Source organism: Coffea eugenioides, chromosome 5, assembly GCF_003713205.1.
Source record: "Coffea eugenioides isolate CCC68of chromosome 5, Ceug_1.0, whole genome shotgun sequence".
Lineage (NCBI taxonomy): Eukaryota > Viridiplantae > Streptophyta > Magnoliopsida > Gentianales > Rubiaceae > Coffea > Coffea eugenioides.
In genome coordinates this window covers 23,930,313-23,950,877 of record NC_040039.1, presented here as the reverse complement: position 1 = coordinate 23,950,877, position 20,565 = coordinate 23,930,313, and the positions used below count along the sequence as shown (strand labels likewise).

Genomic DNA, 20,565 nt, shown 5'->3' with positions numbered 1-20,565 from the left:
GAAGTGTTCATGCAAAATGTCAAGAGTTTTATCAATGCCGAAATGTCTCATCAACCCTCCGCCATGGGCTTCTCTAACAAGTAATTCCCTAAGTGAACATTTGGGAATACATAGGCGATTTTCTTTGAACAAGAAACCTTCACGCCTATAGAACTTTTGAAATGCAGCATGTTCACAAGCTTGAAACACACATTAGAAAAATCGTCATCATGTGCATACAAGTCTTTAATGTGTTCAAAACCAAGTAACTAAGGGGCTGCTTGTTTCACATATTGGAATCGGAAATGGAAATGGAATCATAGACTCTGGTTTTGGAATTAAAACTTTTTATTCCAATATCTAGCTTGGTTCACACATTGGAATTAGTATCATTCTAATTCTTGATGCTTGGTTTGATGAGTGTTTCGGAATTAAATGCAATTAAATTTCAAATATACCCCTGATATAATAATTCTTCTAAAACAAAAGAATTAAACATATGACAAATTAACATCTTCATAATTGTAACTACAATAATTATTAACTTTTTGATAAAACATAAGAAAATCATAAATCATAAAAAAAATTAATACCAAAAAATAAATATAGTGGCTGCATTAATAAGGAGTAAAGTTACGACAAAAAGGGAGTTTTTAAACTAACTTCCCAAAATGTAACGATTTTTGAGTCTCTTTTCAAAGGGTGAAAAACGCATTCCAGGAATGCGTTCTTCCAAATAAAAACGCAACTTTCGAATACATTATTTTAATTTTCGTAAATTTGTTTAAATATGAAAAATTGATTAAATAGTGCATAACATACCAGTTTTTTATGGGAAACTGGCAGGTTTTGAAGCGTGATTTATACCAACTCTTTATAAAAAAAATTGGTTAAATAGCGCCCAAAGGAAAACTAGTATGTTTTGTATTTAATATAAATTAAATATGTGAAAGTTAAAAAAAAAAAAAGAAATTGCCCATAAGATACCAGCTCTTTATGGGAAACTGGCAGATTTTGTAATATGTTTTGTACCAACTCTTTATGGGAAACATACCAGCTCTTTATGAAAAAAATTGGTTAAATAGCGCTCAAAGGAAAACTAGTATGTTTTGTATTTAACATAAATTAAATATGTGAAAGGTAAAAAAAAAAGGAAATTGCCCATAAAATACCAGCTCTTTATGGGAAACTGGCAGGTTTTGTAGTATGTTTTGTACCAACTCTTTATAGGAAACATACCAGCTTTTTATGGAAAAAATTGGTTAAATAGCGCCCAAAGGAAAACTAGTATGTTTTGTATTTAACATAAATTAAATATGTGAAAGTAAAAAAAAAAAAAGAAATTGCCCATAAGATACCAGCTCTTTATGGGAAACTGACAGGTTTTGTATTTAATACGCTATTTAACCATTTTGTTATATTTAAACAAATTTACGAAAATTAAAATAATGAATTTGAAAGTTGTGTTTTTATTTGGAAGAACACATTTCTTTAACGCGTTTTCCACTCTTTAGGAAGAGACTCAAAAATTGCCACCCTTTAGGAAGTTAGTTTAAAAACTCCTTTTTTTGGGAATTTACTCCATTAACAAGTCGTTCGTGGTTCCTACATTAGATAATGATATGAAATAGATTTCTTCTTACATATATAAACAAAAAAAGGAGACTCAAATCACAAAAGCTAACCATACCAAATACAAATCAATTGTCTAATCCAGTCGAAAGTGCCACTCAATATCCATAATCTCCAAAAGACTAATCATATAACCATCTAATAATCACCATAACAAAAAGAAATTGCCATCAAATCATCACTTTCCTGCTAACAATAATTTTACTTCAGCGAGTGGATGGGGGATAAAGGAGGTTAATTACATATTGTCGTTTCATTTCTGCAGGGAGATTGTAGAACACATGAAGCTTGGAAATCTGCTCCGAAAGTATGTCAGCTGCATTCATTACATCTCCACTCGGTAAAGCAAGTTTCATTAACTCAGCAACAACTTGATCTCTTCTATCGGAGACCAATTGCTCACGTTTATCCTCATTTGACATGGCTGCTGCCATAGTTGTGAAATTAGCTTGAATTCCCTCCACGAAATCTTCAAATTTGCTGGTGAGAAATTGCAATGATGCATCAAGATCACTCCTTGTTGTTGATGCAGATTTCATTTTTTTTGACACATTTGCAATGGGAGGTGATTGTTTCTTTTGTTTCTTGGAATTTCTTGTGCTTGTTGAGCTTGGTTGAGTTGATTGCTCCATGGAATTTACTTCATCTTCTTGAAAGTTATCATTATCCGAGTTTGACATAGCATCAAGCCCTTCATCTCCTTCCTCCAAATTTTGGACATCTTCCATATCTTGGACAGCTTGTGCAAAATCTTCAGCAACATTTCCAGTGGCTCTGTCTCTTCCATATACAATTTCAAGATCTCCTAAATATGGAAATTTGACATCCCAAAGGCCCTTCGCATCCTTATGAGTCTAGAGATAGAATAGAAAGATAAATAATAATCTTAATAAAATGTTGAAAAAGGACATATCAGAATGTAAAAAGTAATCAATTTCTTACCTTGCACCAATCATCATACCACTGTTTTTCACAAGAAATCTTTTTCTCAGCATCATTCCAACTACAACCACTTTCTTTGCACATTTCAACAATTGCATGGAACCTATTTTTCAACCACTTAACTTTTGATTCAATATGTGGGCTGACTTGTTTGGTAAAAGTAGGTAATTTACGCAAGATAATTTTAAGCAATTCGCTCATATAATTATTTTTAAATCCTCCATCTGATTTCCACATTGGATCACAAGCCAACTTTTGCAATATGACAACCAAACAACAATATTCACCAAACTAGATTATGACATCAAAATCTTTAAATGCATTAAACATTAATTGATCTTATTAAAAGGGCCTAGACATGCATCATACATCCATAAACACAATGATATATAGATATAAATAAGCATAAACAAACGAAATTGATGGTTGAAACTCGAAATCCTAATGTATAAATAACTATGAAACTGAAAACTATTCAGGCAGACAATTTTACAAACAGGTATAGGGCATGTAGAAGCCCACCCAAACTATACCAGTATTCACGGATCAAATAACCAAAAGATCAAGAATCGTCAACCCCTAAAAAGAATGCGTAATTCAAGAAAACACATTAGCTACCCAGTGAGTAGCTTGAAAAAAGAATTCCCTTCTTTATCGTCAGCCCCTAAAAAGAATCTTCAGCAACATTTTGGTCCAATTAGTTTTATTGTGTCAGATTCCCTTCTTTCCTTCTTTATTTTTAGCTACCCAGTGAGTAGCTTGAAAAAGCAGAGAAGAAGGAAGAGAAAAACTTGCATACGGGAAAGAAAATTGCAGAGCCAAGGGAGTTTGTAATCCACTTACCTGGAATCAAGAAATTCACCCTAGTAGAAGACTCTTCAACTCCAGAATTCGTTGTCCAAGGAAAATCGAACCCCACTGATCTTTATGGTTGTCCAATTGGTGAAGTAGAAGAGATAGAAAATCTGATGAAGAAGAAGAAGAGAAGGTGCGGCGTGTAATGAAGAAAAAGAGAGGGTAAGTTCGTCATAAATATTTTTGCTCGGGAATGAGTTGAGGGTTTTGTCCAAAACCTCCCAATTTACTCGGGAATGAGTTTTTAGAAATGATTCCAGAAATTGCATTCCAATAGACTTAACCCAAGCAACAAATAAGGGGTTCATTCCATTAGCTGATTCCCAAACCCTTTAACCAAGCAGCCCCTAGGTGTTCATGTTAGTGATCAAAATATACCTCCTAGACAATGCATCCGCAACGACATTATCTTTCCCCTTCTTATACTTAATGATATATGGAAAGGAATCAATAAATGCAATCCATTTCGCATGTATTTTACGCAACTTACCCTGACCCTTAAGGAATTAATTGATTCATGATCAGTATGATCACAAATTCCTTAGGCATAAGATAATGCTGCCACACTTCAAGAGCACGGACAACAGCATACAATTCTTTATCATAAGTAGGGTAATTAAGAGCTCCCCCACTCAACTTCTCACTGAAATATGCCAAGGGTCTACTTGCAGTAATAAGAGGTTGTCATAAATTTTATTACTTTTTGTTACCCAAGAAATTTAAGTTAAGAACCGATAATTCTCAAGTGAGAGCATTTATTAAAAATAATATTAAACCTTTGCCCCAAAATAAAAGATTAATTAGATGGCAAATGGCATTAGTTTGATGTAAGACAGCCCCTATGCCGATTCTACTAGCATCACATTCAACTTCAAACGTCAAATCAAAATTAGGCAAAGCAAGAATAGGTGCTGAAGTTAACAAATTCTTAAGCTTATTAAATGACTCTTCTTGCTCTTTTCCCCATTGAAACCCCACATTCTTTTTAATTATCTCATTCAAAGGTGCTGCAATAGTACTAAAGTCTTTAACAAATCTCCTATAGACACTTGCAAGACCATGAAAAGACCTTACCTAAGACACATTGGTTGGAGTCAGCCACTCCAAGATGGCCTTTACCTTGGCGGGATCAACACTTATGCCATTTGCACCAATAATATATCCAAGAAAGTTAATTTCAGGAGTGCAAAAGACACATTTTTTCATGTTAGCAAATAGCCTATTTTCACGCAAGGCACTTAAAACAAGTCGCAAATGCTCAACATGCTCATCTAAAGACTTGCTAAAGATCAATATATCATCAAAATAAACAACAACAAACTTTCCAAGAAAATGCCTTAAAATATGGTTCATTAATCTCATGAAAGTACTTGGAGTGTTTGTTACGCCAAAAGGCATCACAAGCCACTCATAAAGACCATACTTTGTTTTGAAAGCAGTTTTCCATTCGTCTCCTTCCTTTATCTTTATTTGATGATAACCAGATCTTAAATCAATTTTAGTGAAAATGATTGCTCCATGCAATTCTTCTAACATATCATCTAATCTAGGAATAGGATGACGATACTTAGCAGTAATTTTATTAATTGCACGACAATCTGTACACATTCTCCAAGTCCCTTCTTTCTTAGGCACTAAAATAACTGGAACTGCACAAGGACTAAGAGATTCACGGACCTGTTCTTTTTCAAGGAGGGAGTCGACTTGCCTTTGAATTTCCTTTGTTTCCTCCAAATTTGCTCTATAGGCTGGTCTATTTGGTAAAATTACTCCAGGAACAAAGTCGATTTGATGTTCAATGACTCGAATTGGAGGTAATCCTTTCAGTAGTTCCTCTGGAAACACATCATTGAATTCCTGCAAAAGAGAGTAGATTGCACTAGGAAGAGAATCGATTATACCTAGTGTGTAAAAAAAAGAATAATCAACTTCCCTGAACAGAAGTACTATGAGAAGACTTTGTGCATTCAAAATCCTATCTACCTCACGCACACTTGCATAGAAGCTCTTTTTTTTCACTTTCAAGCTCTCGGCCTCATTGAGTCTTTTTCCACTCGAATTTTCTTTTTCACTCAACTCGGCCTCTACTTTCTATTTCCCCTCATTCTCTCTCACATTCGACTTTTTCTTTGCCTCTCTCGGTTGCCTTTTCTCTCTCTCTTTTCTTAAATGTAATTATTTTTCATACACTTGTGTAGGTGTCAAGGGTGAAAGAGTCATTTTGAGGTTGTCCATAATGAACTTATACTTATTGGTGAGTCCAATATGATCAGCCTGTCTATCATACTCCCAAGGACGCCCCAACAAAACATGACTAGCATGCATAGGAATTACATCACATAAAACTTGGTCGTTGTATCGACCAATAGAAAAAACAATTAAAGCCTTTTTGGTCACCTTGACTTCCCCTCCCATCATTTAACCAAGACAATCCATGTGGTTTAGGGTGGTAAGTCCAGGTAATGTGTTTTTGCTTAACAAAATCAGCGGCTACACAATTAGTACAAGAGCCACTATCAATGATCATAAGACATACCTCATCTCCAATTTTGCATCTCGTATGAAAGATGTTGGTTCGTTGGAGATCATCTTCTTGAGTTTGTGCATTGACCACTCTCATGGTCACCATAGTTCGAGTTACGGAGTCCTCCTCTATCTCAACCATGTCATCATCCTTCCCTTCTTCTTTAAACGGTGGCATGTCCGTATATTCCTCCTCTCCTTCGCTTTGTCACACTCCCTCTTTATTTATGTACATGATGCTTCGGTTAGGGCGTTGAACCATGAGGTGGCCAATTCCCTTGCATTTGAAGCATGACTTTGACTGGTTGGTAGATGTATTTGCCCCTGAAAGAGTCGGTCGCGGGGTTGGTTTAGAAGAAGTTGCACTCGGATGGGACGGTTGTTCCATCCGCTTGTTTTCCCTCTCTCTATTACCTTGTCTTGGCCAAACATTGGATGTTGGCAATTGATTTCTTCTCCAAGAAGTGGAAAAGGATGTAGTGGTTTGGCCACTAGGTGTCTTTAGAGGTAAGGCTTGCTTTTCCACCTTCTCTGCATAAGACACCATTTGTTGAAGCTCAAAGTGGTCTTGAAACTCAACCTTCTTCTTAATTTTAGGATTTAATCCATTAAGGAACCTCGCCATGGTTGCTTCCGGATCATCTTGTACATTAGCCCTTATCATCGCTACCTCCATTTGTCTGTGATACTCATCAACTGAATTAGACCCTTGAGTGAGTCATTGGAACCGATTGTACAAGTCCGTGGTATAATGGAAAGGTACAAATCGTTTCCTCATCACTTGCTTCATTTCAGTCCAAGTGTCAATCGGTTGTTCCCTATTTCTCCTCCTTGTGGCACATACTTGCTCCCACCAAATAGATGCATAATCTTGAAATTCAATAGCTGCAAGTTTCACCTTTTTCTCTTCAGAGTAATTGTGGACTTCAAACACTTGCTTGACTCACCTAACCCAATCCAAGTAAATTTCAGGATCATTCTTCCCATGAACGGTAGGCATCTTAGTCTTAATGGAACCAAGATTGTCGTCGGTTCTCCTAGGTCGGTCTCGACCTTTCCTCGCTCCCTTTTGGCTCTTCCTTGATCGAAATGAGGTATTAGAATGATATCTCTCATCATCCGCATCATGATCAGCACTCTGAACACTCGAAACCCTATTGTGTGTATCTCCGGTACATCGCATCTCAATGGCAGCCAACCTGTCAGATAATTATGTCATCACAAATTCATGTCTCTCCGCTTGTTTTCGAAGACCTTGGAGCACCAGTTTGAGTGACACGTCGGTCTCAGACGGCTCGGGTATGTTCCCCTCTTGAGACATTGTCAAACCTGCAAAACAAGTGTATCCTAATCTACCTTGCAAAGCACTCGTGTATCACTCAAGAAAACACACTCACTCTTAATTTTCCTTCTCAAAGTTCTTAAAACAACTCAAACTCTAAAAAATTTCAGAATTAATTACCCTATAAGCAAGTAATAAGACACAAAGCAGAATTTTGTAAATCCTAGAAAAAACTCTACCCGAAACTGGAACTTTTTTGAGCTGTTGTTTTGCTGAGTTTCTAGTCAATATTTTGGAGTGTAAATGGTGCTTTTAGGGTGCTCAAATTTTAGTCAAATAATGTAAGAACCAGTCCTCAAATTTCAGTCAAATCGGTTCGCAAAAGCAAGCTCAACAGATTTTAGAAACTCAAGAATTTAAAGGCAGTTTGGCTAAGGTGTTTGTGGCAGTTTAGGTTTGGTTTTGGAAACTGATTTGGGTGTGTTTGGGGCTGGTTAGGTCATTTGGGGTCGTTGGAATTCAATCAAGATTGGAAACTCAAGTTTTGGAAAATCAATCAAGATTTGGAAACTAATCAAGATTTGGAAACCTGATTTCCTTTGTGTGAGAGCCGATTCCTTCTCTTCTTCCTTCCAGCGGTGGCATGTCCGCATTACCCGTATCCGCATCACAAACATAAACCCAAGCGAGAGAACGAATCTCTCAAGAGAAGGGGTTCCATGCAATCTACCTCTTTAAAGTTGGTTTATACAAGAGGTGATAAGAAAGTTCATTCAACATTTTCTAGGCCTAAACCTAGAGTTGAACCACCTCATGAGAAGTCATTTTGGGAGACATATCAACGTCTTCTACACCAAAAACAAATGGAGTCAAATGGATGCTATCAAAGTGAGTTTTCTAAGAAGGAGATAGCTGACCCTATTTCCAACAAAGGAGTATCTCATCCGATTGAACCATTTGTTGAAGAGGTTGATAATGAGAAAATAATCGAGGGCGTTGAGCTAGATAAAGAGATGGAAAAATCTAATGAGATGAGTGGTAAACAGGAAGAAAAAAGAGAAAGTGAGCCGGTTTTGAGCAAAAATGTGAGGGCTTATTGTTTTCTTAACAAACTTACCTATGCATTATTTAGTGTTTCTTCATTTGTGCAGATTAAGCAAAGTCAAGTGAAGTTAGTCATGCCATACTCCATTCCAAAGTCACTTGTACAATTCACTAGCCTCCATGGAGTTTGTCTTTAAGGAATTGAATCTATTTGGAATCATCTCATGGAACAATTTCAATTCAAATCTGTCCATACCAAAGGGGAATCAAGTCAAACCCACCATGAAAGGAGAATTCCAAATTTTGACTCTCATTTGCTACCTATGGTTCATTCATCATCTTTACCTTCTTTTGAGTATAATTTCCATCCTAACACTTGTATTTCTTATACAGATTTTGAAGGAAAGTGTAAAAACTAGCAATGCCTTCTCAAGTTGAATCAATTGGTGGAAGGAATAATGAAGTGGCTAAAGGAGTTTTTACACTTAAAACTTGTTCTATACCTTCTTACCATTTAGTTGATGATGTACCATTACTTCTTTACCCGATTTCAAATTTGTTTCAAGTTGAAGGTTATTCTGTTTTTGTAGGTTGTAAAGCTGTTCAAAATTTTTTCAGTTTTGATTCAAGACTTACAACTTGATTTCATGCTTATTCCAACTAAAGGTGGTGATCTTTCATGCTTATTCACACAGCCAAAAGCTGGTGGCCAAGTGCTCAATTTGTCAACTTCAACTTGTGCTAGTTCGAGTAACCCTCATGAAGTGGAATTCAATTGTTTGCTGCCTTATATGTTGGAAAATGAGAAATTGTGTGTCACGCAAGATCCCAAAGCTGTCCTCCAAGAGTTGTTTAGTGCCTCATCCATGCAACAGGTTGCTCCCATTTTATCCAGGCAAGATGATTCAAATCAATGTCTACTATTGCTGGATTTTACACCTTTGCACAATCAAGGTGCCAATGTGAAAATCCATGACCAAAGGTTTTGGATTGCCACCTGGAATTTTCACACACCTTACACATGCTCTTTCCTACCTTGACACATGTTCTTGTTTGAGAGCTTCCCGAAGTTGACTAAACGACATGCAATATGGATCGTAGTCACTCATCTATTTCCAACATTGTTGTCCTTTAAGCGCACCGTCGATTTGTGGACAAATCGCTTTCAAGAGGAGACTTCGAAGATTCGAGGACGAATCCTTTCGAGGAGAGATGGAATGATGTGAATACGGGTGCGCAACAACTTCAACCTTGGGTCAAGGATCCTTTGGTCCACATTGGCGGTCCGATGACAAGATCAAGATCCAAGAGGGTGAAGGAAGCTTTACGAGCCTTGATCATTCACCATACAAGCAAGGAGCAAGCTAAGTTTGAAGATCTGATGGACCATGAAGTTACCTTGTTCACTTGTACGTTTGAAGTGAAAGAATGATCTCATACTTGTTAACTTAGTTAGTAGTTGTTTTAAAGTTGCCTAGTTTAGTAGTTTGTTACTCGCATAAAGGACATGTTGTCGCTGAGTTTTAATCCTTTTAGTAGATTTTATTAATTATTGGGTCTTATCGGGAAGCCATAAAGAGTTGGCTCTTTATGTGGGTCGAATTCCTATTCCTAGTTTAGGTAGGTGAGTTGTCAATCCTTACTCCAAACGGAGTTGCCCTAGTTCTTGCCTATAAAAAGGCACCTTTTGTATGAGTAAAAGGACGAAATATTACAACCAGAAATCATGAGGAATTTTCCTTCAAGTTCTTAATCGAACTTACTCTTGAATTCTTGAGTTCATAGTTTAGGATTCAAATCAGACTTTATCGATTAGTTTGTTCCCTAATCGTGGTGTCTCTTCATCCATCATTATTTGCTTAAGGTTGCTGATTACTTTCGTGTGTCAGAGGTCTTGAGTTCATGAGAACAATCGAGTTCAATTTCCATTGGGAGAAAAGGTCCAACTCTGATATTACAAAGTTGGGAAGTTCTAGGAGGATTTTTCCCTAGGGTTGCTCATTAGCTTGTACCTGTGGTACCTCATTGAGCTTCTAACTCACCCCTTTCCCGTTATCTTTGTTTTCCTTACAGGGTTCAAATGTGGAAAACCATGATTTTTGAAGAAAAAAAGTCGAGTTGGTTATAGTCATGCTTTTGATTAAGCTCCTCTGTAATAGTAAACCCTAATTTGTACTGGATACATTAGGGATATCCGAGCTTGTATTGCTAGTTGAACTGTTGAAGTTTCCAATGTATGTATATAAGTGTTTAAACATGTCTCTTCTGTGTATTTGGTTGAAATGGTACGTTTTTATGGTTTTGGTGAACTTTCTTGTATTCGTTGGGGAAATCTAGCGAGTGCGAAACTTGAACGAGAAAGAAAAAAATTTGGCCAGATTGTGACGTGGCCGCGGTCCTTTGCATTTTTCGTTGGAGCGTTTAATCGAAGTTCTATTGCCTCGTTTCGTTTAGCAAACTCAGTTTACGACGGTTTGTTTTCTCGAAGTTCTTTGGCCCATTTTGTAGGGTTTATGAATGATTTGACCCCGTAGTCCTGGCGAGAGTTGGGCAGGCTGTCCGCCAAACCTTTTGGTTCGCCTTAGGGGAAGGTGGGGCTGTCACACCAACTCACTTGGAGGATTTATGTTGTTGGTAATGATAATGACTTGTCTAATGAAAAATATTGTAAATTTTGCTCTATTTGTAGATTGTGATCCAGTTACCTTTGAGAAGACCATAAAAAATGATCATTAGAATCAAGTAATGGATGAGGACATGCATACAATTGAGATAAATAAGAATGGGAGCTGAGTACACTTCCATATGGGAAGAAGCTAATTAGTATCAAGTGGGTCTACACGACCATGTACAAGCCAATTGGAGAGATAGATCGTTACAAGGCAAGATTGGTGGTTAAAAGATATAAGCAAAAGGTAGGTATTGATTATTTTGAAATTTTTGCTCCAGTTGCCAGACTTGATACTATTCGCATGATTATATTTATTGCTACCAATAATTCTTGGAAGATTTTCAAATGGATGTGAAATCTGCTTTCTTGAATGGTATTCTCCAGAAGGAATTATATGTTGAACAACTTGCAAGTTATGTGAAGGCCAAGAAAATAAAGTCTATAGGTTAAAAAAGGCTATATAGTTTGAAACAATCTTCTCGAGCCTGGTATACTCGTTCCGACTCTTACGTTGTTGGGAATGGATTTCATAAATATCCATATGAGCATATTATATATATCAAGTTCAATCTCGGTGGTGATATTCTTATTGTATACTTATATGGGGATGATTTAATTTTTGCTGGCAATAATTCCAAGTTGATTTCTGAGTTCAAGATAACTAATATATGATTAGTCACTTTGAGATATTTTCTTGGCATTGAGGTTTTTCAAACAGATGATGGCATATTTGTTACACAAAAGAACTATGCAAGTAACATATTGAAGAGGTTTAAGATAGATACTGCCAAGCCAATATTAACTCCAGTTAAAATGGAAGTTGAAGTTGGTGAAAGATGGCAATGGTGAATTTGTTGATACCACTAATTTTAGGAGATTGTTTGGAAAACTGAGATAGTTGACGTCGACAAAGCCTGACATTACTTTTGATGTTGAGTTAATTAGTAGGTTTATGGAGTCTTTATGCCAATGACATTGGCAAGCGGCCAAGAGGATTTTAAGATATATTAGAGGTACTGTGACAGCCCCACCTCCCCCTAAGGCGAATCAAAGGGTTCGGCAGACCGCCTGTTCAGCTCTCGCCGGGACTCAGATCTGGAACGAACGGAACCCTACCAAACGCTCAGAAGAACTTCGAGGAAATAACATTCAGAACCCAATTGAGCCGAACTATAAGATACTATCAATCTTTAGGACAACGTTCCCTTTCCACAAACATATAACCATAAGGAAACACTGTACATTATACAAATATACATATTAGTAAGTTTACACACCAAAAGAAACATTTTATTAAGATACATTCAGGGTTTCCAAATTGTCGAGGAGCTATACCCAAAAGAGCAAAAGAATTTCTAACTAGCCCAACTCAGTCTTTAAAAACATCGAAGTTCCAAAAGATGGTTCCCTGTAAGGAAAACAAGGATAACGGGACGAGGTGAGCTAAAAGCTCAATGAGGTACCAAAAGTATAAACAGTAGAAATCATGAGAAATCACTTTTAGAGCACATATACACATCAAATACGAGAAATGAATGAACACCACAATTTAAAGGATACAGGGGGCTCTCAAGAGCCCAATTCCCGTTGCAATACTTGATCCAACCTAGTTGACCCTCGGTCAACATTCAAATAAAGGAACCAGTCCAATAGAACACCACTTTAACGCCAAATCCCGTCCACCAACCATACCCCTTATCGGGCCCGAACGCCAAACAGGAACAGGAATGGTAATACTCGAGTATACCGAAATCAAGAGTCTCAATACCCAAAGATTCCCCAAGAACAGGCACCCATGGATTGTCAATTATCTCGACCAAGCTCTTGCTGGCTCGACTTAATTAACTCCCCATGAGGTTGAGCTCAAGTTAACAGGAAGATCGTTGGACACACTTCCAAACGATCTCATAACAAGCGCAAGTAACAAGTTCAAGTTCATAACAAGTACAAGTAATAGATTCCAGTTTATTCAGTACAGTCAAGAGAACGAGTGTGATAAAGTACACCCTCGTCTCATTCAAAATAAATAGTCGGTAAGGACATTCAAATAGCAATTTGCAAGTACAGAAAACCAGTTTAGCAATAATTCAGGGGAGTGGTACACTCACCGGTTCCAGTACAAATACTTCAAAAGTTTTTTACCCACAGTGGCTTTAATCACCAAGAAACCCTAAAATAATCAAGATAAAACAATTATAGTCGCACATCCACAAACCCAGTAAATGGAATGCATAAATGAGACTCGACTACATGTCGTATGCCTTTCCAGGTTTAGTACTAGTACAGAAGAATCAAAATATGACTTTTCAGTAAAAAGATAACAGTTGGTCCTAGGGTTACAAACAACCCTCAAAACCCTTCATTTTTACTAAGATCAACTCAACTTGAAGGAATCGTGTAGCCCTAAAATTTTGGGCAGCATGCCCTCTGTATTTTGCTGTATTCCAGCCATTTATGGCTTCATTGTTTTTCCTCAAGTCAGTCCAATTCAACACATAAGAAATCTCAATACAATAGCCCTTCAACTAGACTCAAGTTCATCTAGCGGAACAGACACAACCGAAACTACGCTTATCGGATTGAGGTGAAATTTATACCATTTTGAAGCTAAGATAAAGGCCTACAGCTTTGATGAAGACTACTCAGTCTAGTTCATAGTGTATCTAGGTCAAAATTCCAAATTACAGAACCAGCATCTCACAATCAGACTAGTTAACCGCACTATGATTAAACGATAATAACTCAGGCTACCGAAATCCAATTGAGGTGTATCTTATGGCGTTTCAAAGCGAAGACATATACCTACATTTCTTATGAATACCTCCAAAGCTAAATCATGCATTTTCAGAGTCAAAAATTGAAATCCCCATGAAGACAGAAAACTGTCCGCGAAAATAGGGCTTATGGGCAGTCAAGGGTATTTCAGTCATTTCACATGTTACGGTGCTCCGATCGAGTTGAAATTTTACAGACAGCTATAAAACATCATTTCCTACAACTTTTATGTTTTGTGATAAGCCTAATTCGGCCTCTAACATGGTGAAACAGAACCAGGCAGAACAGGGCAAATTGGAACCCTAAAACTGGAATTTCCGCACAAAACCGAAATTTTTCCGCAAACAATCGTAATTAGCGCACAAGAGATCCATTTAACACAATTTAGATCCATCAATTCAAGCTCAACCATATCCATCATATGAAAACAGAAAAATTCTCACAAAAATCAGAAATTTAACTAACTTTACTCTAATCCATAAAATCTTCCATAAAATCAACTAATTAGCTACCATAAGTCACCAATTGACCATTATTAGGAACAAAGAGTGAGTTCCAAGAAAAATACCTTAATTCCTCAAGAAATATAGTAGCTTAGGGGTTTTGCTTCCAAAACAACTCCACCAAGACCTTCAAACTCCCTTAACAAGTCAATTTTGTGGACTAATTCAAGAGTTAATCGGTTGATTTGCAAGATCTAAGCAAGAAATGAAGAATAAAAGTTGAAGGTTTCTTTCTTTTCTCTCCCTAAGGAGCTCGGCCAAGAGAGATGAAATGGAGATGATTTTTGGGTCAAATTGAGGTTTTAGTAAAGTTAAGGAATAGTGGTCAAAGTCCAAGCTCGAATAAGAAAGTGACATGTGGCACCTTTTAAGATTAAACTTATCCTTGTCTCTCCAAGATTAAACCATCTAAGTAACCTCTCATTATCTCTTAACACCTAGTAAATTAATTTCGGTATACAAAACGTAATCTAATTGGTCGAATTTATCGCACTTAACGCCACTAGAGGGTCCCACGTCCCATATACACTTCTAATATCTCATGAACTAACTTATACTAGAAAAATAATTTAAAAACTATATTTACTTATAAAAATCTCGGAATAAAAACAATATAATAGGATATAATGACGAAAATGCATGAGAGAAAATAAAATAAGGGAAATTTATGGTCCTCACAAGTACACAATCTGATGATATCTTTTATCCATATGCTAACAATTCTAGTTTTGTTGGCTTTATAGACAGTGATTGGGATAGTGACATGATTCAAAGGATAAGCATATCAAACTATGCTTTTTATCTGGGTAATGGTATATTTTCGTGGTTTTCTAAGAAACAACAAGTGGTGGCATTATCTACAGCAGAAGCGAAGTATATGGTAGCTGTACACAGTGCTACTCAAGCATTATGGTTGAGAAGAATGCTTGATTTTCTACGACATGAACAAGTTGGTCCTACCAAATTCTATTGTTCATGCCGTAGGACCAACTTGTTCATGCCATAGAAAATCCAATGTTTCTACGGTATCACGAATGTTTCAATGGTTATCAATGGTTGAGTTGTCAAAGAATCCAATGTTTCATGTACAGAGTAAGCACATTGATATCAAGTTTCACTTCATTCGTGAATGAGTTTAAGATCAGAAAATTGCCATTGACTATTGTTAGAGTGAAGATCAAGTGGCAGACATTTTCACAAAACCATTGAAGGTGGAGTTGTTTCTCAAGTTGAAGACGATGTTTGGTATGACGCAATTTGAAAATATTGGTTTAAGGGAGGCAATGTAAGATCATTAAACCAAGTCTTTTTAGGATTTAGTTTGTTTTATTTAGGAAACTATTTATTTTGTTGTTTAGTTGTGATTTTCTATTACTAGTATGTTTTGGTAGTTTAAATCCCAATAGAATTTTGTTACTTGATAGTCTTATATAAAGACCATAGCTTTTGGTCTATCGATGTAAGACAGAAAGAAAAGATTCAGAGAGAGATAATAAAAAGCATCCAATTCTGTTTCTTCTGTTTCGTCTTTTGGTCTTAGGATTTATTTTGTTTCTTGTGGTTTCATTCAATCGAGAAATGCTTGTGGCTTGTATTGATTATTTTGTGGGCCTACAATATCTCCATTCCAAGATATAAAGGAAGTGCAAAACTATTATACATTATTTTGTTCAGCTTCCTATGATAGATTTTATTTACATACAATATTGTTCGCCCTTAATCCATCCAGAATTGCATCACTTGATAGTCTCATTAGGTCATTGCCATTACAAGAATTCAAGAGCATATCTGGGCAACCTCGCACGACGCGTGAGGTCCCATTTAACTGATACATTTAAATGTAAGAGACTAAACTTCGCAATTTGGGCTCATGATCGTCCCATTTAATTAGTACATTTAAATGTAAGGGGCTAAACTTCGCTTTTTGGGCTCACGATCCCTTAGCAAAATTGTGTAGATGTAGATTCAATAGGAGCATGATGCGTGGTGTAGCATTGGGTTTTTTTTCAATTTTAAATTTGTTTTCTATGACATAGAAATTTTTAATTTTGTATTTATTTTCTATAATTGAGTAGAAGGAGGAAGTGGGAAGACCAACATCGACAATAGAAGCAAAAGCAATATTGTACTAATTTTGTTTCATTCTATTTTATTCAATATTTATACTAAAATAAAAATGGCCATAGAGAAAAGAGGTGGGAGCAGTTGCCGGTTATAGAGAAATTGTAATCCATTATAAATAACTTATTTAATTTTGTAATAGAAATATAATATTCAATTAGTTGCCACTTTGATCAATATGTATCAGTTGTTTTTGAATTACGTACGTCCAAATTTTTTGTGTGAATGATCAAAATTTATCAACATTTATATCTGTTGACAATCCTCCTTGCTTTTTAGTCAAGCCATGGCCTAGTTGTACTAAAGCTGTGGCAACCTAAAGGACTATTACACCTAGAACTAGAAGGCTTTTACAGTAAGAGCAAGATTGATAGTGGAGAGAGTGTCCATTTGAAATTTAACGATGAAAACACATAACAGGCAAACCATATAAATATACCAATGATAGAGATACTGATATTTTAGTACAATTTCGTACATATTAAGGAGCCCCACCTCCACAAATTTTGCAAATTATATATGTATTTATTTGTTTAACTAAAGCTAAGCATTCCTTTGCCCCAACACATTTAACTTATTTTTTTTATCCCCATTAATTACTCTTATTAAATTCCTTATGATAAACCAATTCTTGTGCTTTGTTTCAATACACAGTTACCTTATAAATACAACTAATAAAAAACAATATAAAAAAGAAACAAGAGACATTAAAAGGGAAATTTCAACCACTATTAGATTCTATTTATACTTGATTAACTTAAATAAAAGGGTTAATCACAATTTATTTCCCTAAGATTCTATTTATACTCCTGTACTATGCAAAATTTTCATTTTGAAATATCCATCTTCCTTTTTCCAATGAGTTTCAACTTGTGGTTCAATTTCGGCCACTCTAAATGATGGTGGTAAGTTTCACATAAGAGGATATTAGATAATATACTAACAATTGATCATTTTTAAAAATAGCAAAGAAAAGATCCTAATCAGCAAAACTCAGTTAGAGGAAAAAGGAACAAAAGAATGTCCAAATAATCAGCATGTGAATTTGTGATTATAACAGATGGATAATTCATTTTGAACTGTTTAATTATAAGGAAATAGAATACAAGACTTTTTTTAATTTTTTAAATTGAAAAATAGATGAAATTGATTTTATACGAAATTTTCATTTAAATTGGTGCCAAATAAAATTGTCTGGAATCTTAGTGAAGATTCGAAATTATCCTTTTGTTTTTTTATTTAAGTTTTCTTAAAAACCAAAGGTACTAGAAGTCTATCAGTACACAAAGTATTTTTGTGGCTTGGAGTCTCTTGAGGGTCGCCAGCTGACATCTCTCAGCAAAGAGATTTTTGTGATCCACATGGCAAAACAGTGGCCTCTCTGTCCCTAGAAAAATCACAGAGGAAATCACAAATCAATGCCTTAACCAATCAAATGCTGCTGAGGTGTAGATATCGTAATCCAGAATACCTACCATTTGGCTCATTCAATATTTGAAACAATTTGTATATATTCATGAGCTTCTTTGCATCATTACACATCCTACTCTATCAAAGTCCAAAATCCCTTGAACATCACAAAAGCTCAATTCATCTCGAAAATCAAAGTAATGGCAACTTCAGGCATCCAACAGTCTGCATTTGCTGGTCAGACAGCTTTGAAGCCTCAGAATGAGCTTCTGAGGAAGGTTGGGAGCTTTGGAGGTGGCCGTTTTTCCATGAGACGTACGGTCAAAAGTGCACCCCAAAGCATTTGGTAACTACTACAATTGTATATTTATCATCTTTTATTTGTCTTTAGATTTGAGATAATAGGTGCTGAGCTCTGAATTGATAATTGTCTCGTTAATTGTACATTTTGTTACTAGTTTACACATCATGTGCATTATTTACTTGTATCAATTAGTCATAAGACTGTTTGTCTAATTAATAATTCATAATATATAAGATGCATGTCTATTTGATCTAAGCATGCAACTTTACTCTTGTGGCACTAATAATAGGAATATGTTTCTCATTTTTCATTCTTTTTATCTATTGAACTGTTTTAAGATTCCTCTTTTTTATTTTTTATTTTTATTTTAATATGTGCTTACTTTTTTTTCCTCGCACCCTGTTCCTCCCGTAAGATTCCTCTCAGCATTTCTAAGAAAAAGAAATAAGCTCATATTAGCACTTCTTGATACAGCTATTGCATCCCAATGCAGACTATATCTATGTCAGCAATTCTAGCATATGAAAAATGTTAATTATTCATGTTAGAATGTTTGTATGAGCTATTTTGGGGGTTTTTTTAAAAAAAAAAAAAGACTATGTTTTCAGAAAACTTTTAACACTTTCTCTATTCACATTTTCATGTCGCGTGCACCATCTCAAATAAAAGTAACTATAGCAAAAAATTTTAAAAACATCCCATAAAATTACCATAGTTTTTCTTTTGTTTATCCTTAATGACCAAGGCTTTGAATTTTCTGAGAATCAGTAAGTACTCCTGCTTTCATATCTTCCTATGAGGCTTGGTAGTTGGTGTAAGAACTTTTTCTCGCTTTGTGTCTTTCCACTTTTATTCTTATATGATTAAGATTTTAACACTACACAACCATCAATCACTTCCAATAATTCTTAATTTCCATACCTTCTAGTATTATTTCTTATTAACTCCCAATAAGTTACAATCAAATTCAAAAAATAATGACAACTTCTTTTTTTTTTTAAAAAAAAAAAAAATTTGTACACCTCTAGAGGGTGCCTTTCCAACTACTTTGTATGTTATCATGTCAACATTTAAGAACTTGAGTTTTTGAGTGATACAACAGGTATGGACCTGATAGGCCCAAGTACTTGGGCCCATTCTCTGAACAAACTCCATCATACCTGACCGGTGAGTTCCCTGGTGATTACGGATGGGACACTGCTGGGCTTTCAGCTGACCCAGAGACATTTGCCAAGAACCGTGAGTTAGAAGTGATCCACTGCAGATGGGCTATGCTTGGTGCTTTGGGTTGCGTCTTCCCGGAAATCCTCTCGAAGAATGGTGTCAAATTTGGTGAAGCTGTCTGGTTCAAGGCTGGTGCCCAAATCTTCTCTGAAGGTGGACTTGATTATCTTGGCAACCCAAACCTCATCCATGCCCAAAGCATCCTTGCAATCTGGGCCAGCCAAGTCGTGCTTATGGGCTTAATAGAAGGATACAGAGTTGGTGGAGGGCCACTTGGCGAAGGACTAGACAAGATCTATCCAGGAGGAGCTTTTGACCCATTGGGTTTGGCTGATGATCCTGATGCATTTGCTGAGTTGAAGGTGAAAGAGATCAAGAATGGACGATTGGCAATGTTCTCGATGTTCGGCTTCTTTGTCCAAGCCATTGTTACTGGAAAAGGCCCAATTCAGAACCTCATAGACCATTTGGCCGACCCTGTTACCAACAATGCTTGGGCATATGCCACAAACTTTGTGCCTGGAAAGTGAAGGAACAAAGGCTGTACTTGTCCATGTGACTCTAATCAAAAGCTATTCATATCTAAGAAGTTCTTTGCTTGTGGATTTGAGCAATATTGACATGATATTTGGAAAATTAGAGTACTATAATCTGCTTTAATCACTTGCATGCTCATTCATTTTTCATAGGTATGTAATCGAGTCGAGTCGAGCTCGAGTATTGCTATACTCAAGCTCGACTCGACCTATAAATAACTTGGCTCGAGCTCGACTCGAGCTCGATCGAGTCGAAAAATCTCAAACTCGAGCTTGACTCGAGGAAATCTTTAAAAGCTCGAGACTCAACTCGATAAGGCTCGACCTTTAGTCAAACCTTATCGAGTCGAGTAATCAAGTTTTTTGACTCGATACCTTACTTGTAAATTCAGTATAAATTATACGCATAACAGTCATTTTATAATATTAATACATATATATTATTTAAATTATATGGCTCGACGAGCTACTCGACGAGTCACAAACTGCAAAATTCTGACTCGAACTCGACTCGAATGTATACTCGAGTAGCTCGAGACTCAGCTCGAACTCGATTTGAACGAGTTCAAGCCAAGCCATTGACCAAGCTACTCGCGAGCTACTCACGAGTAGCTCGGCTCGCTTATATCCCTAATTTTTTATGATCTTATATTAAGCTAAAAAGGTATTACTTAGATGTGTATATTTCATTTAAATGGTGTTTAAGTGTTAGTTTTTTGACAAAAGTATTATTGATTTGGAAAAGTATCTAAATGCAAGGAGTA

At 36.1% G+C, this 20,565-nt stretch overlaps 1 protein-coding gene across 1 annotated transcript; it reads left to right on the top strand.

The window, feature by feature from the left end:
• The first annotated feature begins 17,857 nt into the window (after positions 1-17,857).
• Positions 17,858-19,912, top strand: LOC113770592 (chlorophyll a-b binding protein 36, chloroplastic). Its single transcript, XM_027315102.1, has 2 exons — positions 17,858-18,083; positions 19,144-19,912. Exons 1-2 carry the CDS (start codon positions 17,938-17,940, stop codon positions 19,793-19,795), a joined length of 798 nt encoding a protein of 265 aa, XP_027170903.1. The 5' UTR covers positions 17,858-17,937; the 3' UTR covers positions 19,796-19,912.
• The last annotated feature ends 653 nt before the right edge of the window (positions 19,913-20,565 follow it).

Excerpts from the sequence above, each read along its gene's own strand:
- LOC113770592 (XM_027315102.1), top strand. The coding sequence starts at position 17,938 with ATGGCAACTTCAGGCATCCAACAGTCTGCATTTGCTGGTCAGACAGCT. Across the intron at positions 18,084-19,143 it reads AGTGCACCCCAAAGCATTTG|GTATGGACCTGATAGGCCCA; the intron begins GTAACTACTACA and ends GTGATACAACAG.